We start from the raw sequence: 9,632 nt of genomic DNA, 5'->3' as shown, positions 1-9,632 counted from the left end.
GCGGTGGGCGGTGGGGGGTGGGGGGGATCCGCCATCCTTCCAGAGTCTCCAAAGGAGGCGTGGCCCTCCCAACTCCGCCTGGGGCACCGTACCCAACAGTATTTTCCCCCAAACCTCTCAAATTCGGCAAGCCCACCCCCCACCCCACCACCACCGGAGTTGTAGAATTTCGAAGAAACTCCCAAATATGGGGGAGCTTAAGGAGTCCGAACACCAGGACACCCAGCACGGAAACGCTCTGGCAAAGAAAAGGGGGCCCAGCCCCATCCCGCCCACTCTGCCCACGTGATAGCCGGTCGGACCGGTTTCTGGGGCCCCAGCAAGGCGCCGCCAGCTCCTGACCCCTTAACCCTGCCCCTCCCCCACCAGGGAAGAAAACCAGACGGGCAGCACAGCCTTTATTCAAATGGTCTTTTATTTTATCTGGCGTTTCTAGCAAGAGGCCAGATAGATGAAGTTAAACAGAATCCACCACAGTAAAGGTAAACAGGCCTCAGAACGCCCTGGCAAGAATCTTCCCCTCCCCACACTGGCCCAGTCCCACCAGCAACTGGTCCCAGCTCAGCCTTACAGCGCTCTAAACACCCCCACCGATTTTTGTGATTCAGACCAGGATCGTCTGGGTTATGTCTGTGTGTCTGAGGGATGGTCACGCTTGAGACTGTGACCATCTCCCACCTCCAACGCACCAGGTGAGAAAAACTGTAACCTGAAATTAGATCAGCCCCCCACCCTTCCCCCCGCTATTCAGCCGAAGGCGCAGGGGCGCGGGGCACAAACCCGCAGCAAGCGGGGCGAGGTGACTCAGGACGCCCTCCTCCCATTCCCCAGGGCGGTCCCACACCCCAGACCCTCCTCCCAGGCCCCACACCCACGCAGGGCAACAGGAAGCTCCCCACGTCTGCCCCATGACGCAACGATGACCGCTTGCACAAGTATGCCACGGGTGGGGGAAGGGGAGCGCCTGCCTGGAATTCTCTGAGGTTGAAAATGCAAACACCAACTATTGAAAAACCTTGAAAGGGCAGCACAGCTCCCAGTGAAAAATAAAAGTCCGACCCTGAGGAGTTTCAAGAACCAAGCCTCCCTGCTCCCAGTCCCAGAAGGAGAGGGAAAGGTCCACGTCCCAGTCCGTTAAGACAGCACCTGTGGGCGCAGCAGGTCTCGGCGGAAGGCGCTCGCGCTCCCGGCTCAGGCTCCTCGGCGCGGCCGCTGCACAGAGGCGGCGACGGCTCCCCGGGGGCAGAGTCCCTCTTCAGGCCTCTCAGCAGCCCGGGCGGCAGCTCCTCTCCACGGTTTCGGCGGGCCCTCCCCCGGGGGTGGGCCTCGCCTCGGGTCTGCGCACTCCGGCCGACGGTTCGGCCCGCGCTCTGGGCTCCGGTAGCGCCGCTCGGGGACGCTCAGAAGGCCACCACGGCCCGCACGAGCACGTTCAGCATGCTGTCCGCCGGGCGGCAGGCCGGCTTCGCCTCGCACGCTGGCGGCGCCGTCGGGGGGGCGGCGGGGCTGCAGTTCAGGAGGCCCGAGAAGCGCCTCTGGAGGACGCGCGCCAGGTTGGGGAAGGCGCCTTCGGCTTGCGCGGGAGGTGGCTGCAGGCGATCAGGGACCTCCGACGAGGCTCCTTCCTCCTGCTCTTCTTCAAGACGGGCTTTCTTGCTTGGGACCAGTCCGACGTCCCCGCCGTCGCTCAGGCTGCTGTTCCGCCGCTTTCGGCTGACTTTTGTTGTGGGGCGCGGGGCACAGCGGGCTGGGGTCTCCTCGGCTTGCGGCGCCTCCCGCGTGTCCATGGGCTCCGGGGAGGGCTGCTCACCGTCGGGGGGCGCTGCCTCGGCTACAGCTTCCGCCTCCCGCGACTGGTGCAGGCGAGGATCAGGGGAGCGGACGGGGGGCAAGGGCACCTCGGGCTCGTGGGCTTCCACCTTGGCTGAGAGGTAGAGCTCTCGGGCGCTGCGCATGACCAGCGATAGCTGCAGACTCCGGTGCAGCCGCAGGCCACCGCGCTGCATGCGCGAATGGTACATCTTCCACACCGACAGAGTCATGATGCGCTGCGCCTCCTTCTGCACTTCCATGGCGGCTCGACGGCGGGGGCGAGGGCGGCGGGGACTCCCAGGCTGGGCAGGACAGCTAGCAGGTGCACTCCGGGCAACGCGCTCGCTCACGCTTCTCCCCTCACGCCAACCCACGCCGTGACACGGCTAGGACGCTCTGCCCCGGCGCCCGCCACCCGGGCCCTTTTGTACCCGGAGTGAAGTCACCGAGCCGCCCCGCCCAATCAGAGAGCCGCATCCGGGCTTCCCAACGCGCCGCGGCGAGAGACTCCTTAAAGCGACAGGGTGGAATTTACCGAGCGGGGGAGAAGGGACAGGAGTCGGGGCGAGGAGGAGCGTCCCCCAGTCCACGCGGAGCTCTCGGGGTGGTCTCCTTTCTCAGGGTCCTTAATGCGCTAGCGCGCAGGCCCAGAAGAGGGGGGCCGCGGATGCGGGGCAGAGTCCGCCCACGTGCTTGCGTCTGAAACCCCAGCTGGTTGTAGGCGGCAAGTTTCCTTTCGCGCCGGGGAAGACCGGGGTTCGAACCGGTACATCCCCCGTGGGCACAGTTCCTAGCATCTACCAGGTGTCTAATGTTTTTTTGAATCAGTAACCGATTAGTGTTTTTTGAATCAATAACCGTGCTAACACTTACTAAGCACTATACCCGCCAGGCGCTGTTAAGGGCTTTCCTTCACTAAATAACCTCACTGATGCCTCACCTCCACTCCGCGGAGGGTATTGTTATACCTGATTTCTTCAGGTGGGGAAATCGAGACAGAGTGACTCGTTCAATATTTGCTAAACGAACGAGTAGGCCCCTGGGGCCTCCAGCTCTTGCGTCTCTCTAGCGTAAGCCACCCCTCTTCAGTCCCCTTGTCTGTAGGCAGTGAGGCGGCGGGCAGCGCTGCTGGCTCCAGGGCATAGCTGCCCACGCTACGGGCAGCGGATGTCTGCAGACACGAGCGCAGCCCGGGCTGCCATTCCTGCACTCCACACCGAACACGCCCCCAGTTTCCCTGTACACGAGCTCCACGGGTGGGCTGGGTACTCGCAAGACGGAGGACCAGGCAACAGGACAGTCCGGGTGAACACGTGGCTCTGCGCCCGGAAAACCGAGGCTGGGGTAGGAGCTGTAAACTAAGCAACGCAGAGACAGAGCAGATAGACGGAAAACATCGGCCCCACCTTCCGCTACGCCCTATCGCTCCAAGAAAACCCATTTCCAGTTCCTCCAAAATAAGATGCAAAATTGTTCCTACAGCTCCATTCATTCGTGGCAAGGGCCCTTTAAGTGTAGGCTCCTCTCTCCCCCCCTTCCCCCCTCCCCCAGCCGCCGGCGGGCGGGCAGAATCTTCCGGCCACTGGAAGCGCCAGACTTCCACGACTAAATTTGGATATAATGACGTAGGGCAGGCGCGCGAGCCGCTTCCGGCTGCCCATATAAGGACAGGGGCCGGGATCTCCACTCGGAGCTGTGGCAGCCTCCTTCCGGGCGGGCGGGGGCGGTGCCTTGGCCTCCGAACACGCCCCCTCCCTTACCCTCCCGGTCTCCCGGCAGCTAGGACTGGCTGTAGTCCCCGGCTTCCGGACCAGAGTCCAGCCCGGCGGGCTCCCGAGGCCAGAAGGCGTGACGCCTCCGGGAAAACCCCCGCCGGCAGATAGGGGCGATCTCAGGGCTTCCACTAACGCCAACTCCCTGAAACCCTCCACAAAGACCTTGCCAATACGAGGGGCGATTCGCTGAGTACCCCTTCATCCTCGTTCCGCCATAGAGACCCCATAATTATTTCTCCCTACAGGGTTCTCTCCCAGGTATTCCTGCTTCTCCCTCCCCCCCCCCCCCCCCCCCAACCATCCAGCCTTGGAGAACCCTCCCCCCCAGCCCTCCCCCCGCCCCACCCCCCGCACATGGGGACTCAGGAATTATTTGCTGTTTAAACTGTCCCTATTCAGCGATCCTGCCACACACTAAGGCGACCTGCTGAGGACGCACCCGTTTCCCCCTTCACCACCTCGGCGAATCCACAATGACATCCCCAGCCCAGGCGCTATCTCTGAGACTCTCTTTAGCGACTCTGAAGCACAGGGGCACACAGACTTTCCAAGAACTTCAGACATCTCGCCTAAATGTCTCCAGAAACAGACCGCGACCGCACTCAGGTGATGGCTCACCTCCGAAAAAAATGCATTTCCGGAGACCCCACCCAGAGCGCCTCTGTCACACTAGGGTCAACTCTGTCTCTCCAGACATTCCTGGCCCCTCCCTAGATGGAGACCCCACACGCAGAGGACTTCCTTGTACACACCATCCTCAGAGCCACCACCACACCCCCTCCCGCGACTGCCAGCCTCGCACCCAGAGAGACTCCACACCCCAGAAGCATCTCTGGGGCCCCCCACTCAGCCACCCCGCCCCAGGGCGACCTGGAGGCGCCCCTCCTCTGTAAGAAAAAAAGAGGAGGAAAGAGTCCAACAAGACTTCGCACCTCCATCCCCGCGGGAGAGTGGGGAGGACCACCTCTTCCCCCAGCCCTTCCCAACCCTAGGCTGGGACGATCTCCCAGGGCAGAATCAAGGTGCAGGCTCAGAAAGTCTGTTAAGAGGATCTCCGAATCGAATGATCCCCTTCCCCAGCCATAATCTCTGATTTGAAGGAGGTTATTATTATTCACATTGCCCCAAAGGGAAACAGGTTGCGCAGCAACAATCCCAGGGGCTGGGTCTCCAACTGAGAGATCACGAGGTCCGACCCCCAACCCAGCCAGACTTAACTGGGACACTGCTGGGGGCGGTGGGCTGCGCGAACGCGAAGCCTTCTCTGCCCAAAATAAAGATGGCCGTGAGAAGGGCGGAAGTTTCCGCACTTCGGGCCTCCGAGGCCTCTCTACCCTGCCGTCCCCGCTCTCGATGGTGGCACGGGTCACGTGACGGGGGCGGGGGTGGCTGCGCGTTCCCCTCTACTGGGAGGGAACCTGCTACCAAAGCCGAGAGGGGAGGGGGGGCTCGGCCTCGGGCGGGGGGCGTGTGACATGTCTCTCGAAGACCCATTTTTTGTTGTCCGAGGGTGAGTGACAGCAATGAGGGAGGGAGGAGGGTGCTCGGTCCCCGTGCCAGCTAGTGCCCGCGTGCCCGCCAGAGCGTGCTAGGCGGTCTGGGCACGGCCGTCGGGGTGCGCCGGTCAGGGTAGACCCGTGGCCGAGTGGGAGGGGTCCGCAGGGGGATATTAGGGTATCCTGAGCCCCCCCCCATTCGTTTGCGGGCGCAGTGGCGGGCGGGAGGAGCGCCTGCCCCCAGCCGTGACCAGTGTGTGTGCCCCTGCCCGCAGTGAGGTGCAGAAGGCGGTGAACACGGCCCGCGGGCTGTACCAGCGCTGGTGCGAGCTCCTGCAAGAGGACGCGGCGGTCGGCCGCGAAGAGCTGGACTGGACGACCAATGAGCTGCGGAATGGCCTTCGCAGCATCGAGTGGGACCTCGAGGACCTGGAGGAGACCATCGATATCCTGGGGGGTTGCAAGGCGTCCTGGGAGAGCCCATTGCTGTGGCAGGGGGCGGCTGGACACCTGGGAGGAGTTAAGGGCTTGAGGCAGAGGAGGGGCTTGTGTTTGGCTTTGGCCTTGACTCCTGACTCGGGGCTTACGCATAGTGGAAGCCAACCCAGGAAAGTTCAAGCTCCCAGCCGGAGACCTGCAGGAGAGAAAGGTGTTCGTGGAGCGGATGCGGGAGGCAGTCCAGGTGAGGAGAGTTTCCAGTGGCCTGCGTGTGGGGAGGTTGGGGTGTCTTTACTCACTGATGGCGTCCTCACCCCCAGGATATGAAGGACCATATGGTCAGCCCCGCAGCCATAGCCTTCATGGAGAGGAATAATAGAGAGGTAAGGCATCCAGACCCAACATCCTCACCTGAGGCTCTCAGAGAGACCCTCCCCTTTGCGTGCAATCCTGACCCGCTGTGCCCGTTCACCTGTCCCCCTTGCATGTATGTCTGTCCCTTCTGTGTCCGTGCCCATCTTCTCTGTGTGCAGTTGTCTCCTGGCTGTCCACCTCCCTGCTCTTTCTGGCTGTGTACGCCTGAGCCCTCTCTGTGTATATAATCCTTTCTGCCTCCTGGTGTGGGTCTAAATGCCCATTTCCTTTTTCTTTTTTTGCTTGGTGTGTTACTGTTTCCAGGATATATGTATGCCTACTTTGTTTCTGTGTATGTACCTGGGCATCTGAGCGGGTGAACTTGGCCTCTGAGCGGATCCCCCTCTGCGGTCGGCTTGCATACCATTTCCCTCCAAGGGTGTGCCTACTCATGCCTTTTGTAGGCACTCTCCCAGCTGCCTCTGTTGGCACACTTTTTCCTTCTGTGTCCTGTGTCCATTCTTTGCATGTTGTGAAACCAGCCTGTCTCCATCCCCTCGTGGGGTCTGGGAGGGTGGGGGGCTGAGGCCTGCATGAGTTTGGAGTCCTGTATCAGTGCCCTCATGCTTTCCAGGTGTGCTGCCTTGAGGGTTAAAGTCCAAATTGGTTTTTTTTTTTTAAGATTTTATTTATTTCTTTGACAGAGAGAGACACAGCGAGAGAGGGAACACAAGCAGGGGGAGTGGGAGAGGGAGGAGCAGGCTTCCCGCTGAGCGGGGAGCCCGATGCGGGGCTCGATGCAGGGCTCCATGCGGGGCTCCATGCCAGGACCCTGGGATCATGACCTGAGCCGAAGGCAGACGCTTAACGACTGAGTCACCCAGGCGCCCCAAAGTCCCAATTCTTAAATACATCTGTTTATCTGATAAATGTTCTCCATGGATTAATTCGGTAAATCCTCATTCCAGCCCCAGGAATTTCCCCCATTTTACAGAGGAGGAAACTGAGGCAAAGAGACGTCAAGTGATATGGCCTTGGGGTCACCTTGCTAGTAAGGAAGGGGTGGGTCTGGGGAACCCGGGCTGTCCCATTCCCAAGACTACCTTCCTAACAACCATCTAGATTTGCCACAAACCTGTGTCTGGTTCTGTTCTGAGTGGCCGCCTCTCCCTGAACCTGTGGTCTGTGCCCCCATAGATGCTGACGGGCAAGCCAGTTGCCCAGAAGTCATCCAGCGACCTGCTCGATGCCAGCATGGCCTCAGCCACCTCTCGTTACCTTGAGGAGCAGCAGGCCACACAGCAGGTGTGTGTGGCTGGCTGGGGATCCTGGGCTGGAGGAGCCTGGGGACGGCGCAGGGCCCCTTGCTGACAGCTGTTCCCACTCTTCCGATCTGCAGCTGATCATGGACCAACAGGACCAACAGCTGGCAATGGTGTCTGGGAGCATCTGGGTTCTGAAACACATGTCCGGCCGTGTTGGGGAGGAGCTGGATGAGCAGGGCATGTGAGGCCAGGATCCTAGGGGTGGGCCGGGAGCCCTCGGGTCGGCTGCACTAGCGCGCACAGAATTTTGGGGGCTGACGCCATCTTGGTATCGACAGCATGCTGGATGCCTTCGCTCATGAGATGGACCACACCCAGTCCCGGATGGATGGGGTCCTCAGGAAGATGGCCAAAGTATCCCACATGACGAGTGGTAAGTCCCTCTGGGGAGGCAACTGGGGTGGTGCTGGGGGGCACTGCAAGGGTGGTACCCCGTCCCCCTGTAACCTCTGACCCTTTTGCCCCCAGACCGCCGACAGTGGTGTGCCATCGTGGTGCTGCTGGGGGTGCTTCTTCTGGTTCTCATCCTGCTCTTCTTTCTCTGACCCCGGCCCTCCCGAGGGCGCCGGTCCCTCCAGCCCGGGGAGTTGGCAAGGTCCTGCCCGCCCTGGGAGAAGCGGTTCCTTCCTGGGGAGCTGTCCCAAGGTTCTCATCCAGAGCCAGTGGGACCCTCAGGGCCCTGGGCCAGAGCCCCTGCCACTGGTCCTGTCTCAAGTGCGCTTAGGAGGTGGTAGAGGTTAGGGGAACCTCAGACACACTCCTCCCCATTTCTACTCTGGTACCCCAAAGCCCTTTGCTCCTGTGCCTTCTACACGTGCCAATTTGGAAATAAAAGCCCCGCCTTTTTTATACGCTTTTGCTATCCTACTGTGTGTTGACTTGTGGCTTGTTAAGTGGGACTCCCGTTGGAAGCCCCCTGCTTGCACACCCTGTGGGGCCCAGGCGTGTACGCGCGTGTGCACTTGCCTGCACGCACGCATGCCTATTAGGGATCTCAGTGGTCAGGATTCGGTGCAGAAAAGACCATTCCAGTTCATTTCTGGGTTTCACCACTGAGAACATTGCACAATTCCAACCCTGGTTCTCCCTTGAGCTTTTGAAGTTTAGCCTCAACATCTTGTGCTTGTTCTGGGCCCTACCGCAGGCCAGCCCCTTAGCGGCGGGGCCGAGCGGTCGCTTCTGAGCGGCCCCGTAAGGCTGGGCTCCGTGGCACACCCAGTCGCTGAGGCAGCGGCCTTGCCAGAGCTTGCCTGAGTGCAAAATGATTCCTGCGAGCCAGGAAGACTTGTAAGTGCCGTGAACCTTAGCCCACCGCCTCGGAGGTTGGTGTCCTGCGCAGCACACAGTCAGACAGCAGAACCACGCATCTCAGCCACCCGTTGACATGCTGCAAAGTGCTGCCTGTTACAAGGATGTCGTCATGGCAGGCTCATCTGTCGGGCCTTACAAAGAACCAAGTAGGTACAGGTTCCCTTTTTGATGCAAACCCACTGATGCTATGGTTTGGGTTCGCCTGATCTTTTTATACTTAGTTCCAAGTCTTCTTGGGGTTAGAAGACAAGACTTCTGGAGTCAGATGGTGTTTGCACTTACCTGGGGCTGCCTACTTGTTAAGACAGATGAGACTTCCTGTTACCCGAGGTGACTGGTTTTTCTGTTGATGCTGCTGGCTCTCAAAACCCTGCTTTCTGGCAACTGAGGCTGGGGCTGGTTTTCTTGAAGTACACCTGGACCTCCCTGGGAACTGAAATCCCACTTGATCATCTCCCCATGATTCTGGATGTTCCCCCTAATCAGGGAGTAGACGGGCCTGACCTGGGCAGGGGATGAAGCCTCCTTTCCCACCTCAAGACAAATATTTTCTGACTTAATGGGATCCCTAACATCCGTGAACAACCTTCCCCCGTTACTAGAAACATTTCTGAATCAGGGGGACCTTTGGGCCCATCTGTGTCTTTTCCATCTGACTCGAGAGAACATTTTGTCCTTCCCTATCCTCAGGACCTACAGCTCTCCAAGGTATTTTAAAGAAAGGACACCGGCTGAATTTAACTTGCCATCTCAACTCTTGTGTTCCTTCTGATGTAGGAGTGTGTGGGCGCACTGGCTCAGATGCAGCGAGGGTGCGGGTGTGTTCAGGATGTGGATCTGGGGCTGGGTGTGTCCAACAGCCACAGAAGGGGAGTGAGCCAGTCGGCTGGTCATGCAGCCAATTCAGTGGAGGCCCTTCTTGGGGGCAATCCTGTGGGACCCTGACACAGGACCTAGGACCCACGCATGTGCAGAACAGCCCCGGGGCACCGTGTCTGTACACACCAGTGCAGCCAGAAGGGTGCTGCAAAGTAGAAGCTACATTTTTAAAGTAGGTTCCATACCCAATGTGGGACTTGAACTCACGACCCCAAGATCAAGAGTCGCATGCTCTACCGACT

The 9,632-nt window shown here is 60.0% G+C and overlaps 2 protein-coding genes across 4 annotated transcripts; one reads left to right on the top strand and one right to left on the bottom strand.

Moving 5' to 3' along the window:
* Positions 1-402: 402 nt before the first annotated feature.
* IER2 (immediate early response 2) lies at positions 403-3,348 on the bottom strand. Its single transcript, XM_032396003.1, has one exon. The coding sequence runs from the start codon at positions 2,070-2,072 to the stop codon at positions 1,401-1,403; it is 672 nt and encodes a 223-aa protein (XP_032251894.1). The 5' UTR covers positions 2,073-3,348; the 3' UTR covers positions 403-1,400.
* Positions 3,349-5,013: 1,665 nt separating this feature from the next.
* Positions 5,014-9,567, top strand: STX10 (syntaxin 10). Of its 3 annotated transcripts, none has more exons than XM_032396017.1 (8): positions 5,014-5,097; positions 5,359-5,528; positions 5,671-5,765; positions 5,842-5,904; positions 7,073-7,180; positions 7,275-7,377; positions 7,479-7,573; positions 7,669-9,567. In XM_032396017.1, exons 1-7 carry the CDS (start codon positions 5,063-5,065, stop codon positions 7,565-7,567), a joined length of 663 nt encoding a protein of 220 aa, XP_032251908.1. In that variant the 5' UTR covers positions 5,014-5,062; the 3' UTR covers positions 7,568-7,573; positions 7,669-9,567. The 3 variants fall into 3 exon arrangements, with proteins under 3 accessions (XP_032251908.1, XP_032251906.1, XP_032251907.1); XM_032396015.1 differs by having other exon boundaries at positions 7,275-7,381; XM_032396016.1 differs by lacking the exon at positions 5,842-5,904 and having other exon boundaries at positions 5,031-5,097; positions 7,275-7,381.
* Positions 9,568-9,632: the final 65 nt, after the last annotated feature.

This window comes from Phoca vitulina, unplaced genomic scaffold (assembly GCF_004348235.1).
Source record: "Phoca vitulina isolate PV1807 unplaced genomic scaffold, GSC_HSeal_1.0 scaffold89, whole genome shotgun sequence".
Taxonomy (NCBI): domain Eukaryota; kingdom Metazoa; phylum Chordata; class Mammalia; order Carnivora; family Phocidae; genus Phoca; species Phoca vitulina.
This window is presented reverse-complemented; position numbering and strand designations above follow the sequence as displayed.

Bases quoted from the DNA above. Each gene is read 5' to 3' on its own strand.
- STX10 (XM_032396015.1), top strand. From the start codon at position 5,063: ATGTCTCTCGAAGACCCATTTTTTGTTGTCCGAGG. The intron at 5,529-5,670 runs ATATCCTGGGGG...CTCGGGGCTTAC, and splicing joins GGACCTGGAGGAGACCATCG to GCATAGTGGAAGCCAACCCA. The intron at 7,574-7,668 runs GTAAGTCCCTCT...TTTTGCCCCCAG, and splicing joins AGTATCCCACATGACGAGTG to ACCGCCGACAGTGGTGTGCC.
- IER2 (XM_032396003.1), bottom strand. From the start codon at position 2,072: ATGGAAGTGCAGAAGGAGGCGCAGCGCATCATGACTCTGTCGGTGTGG.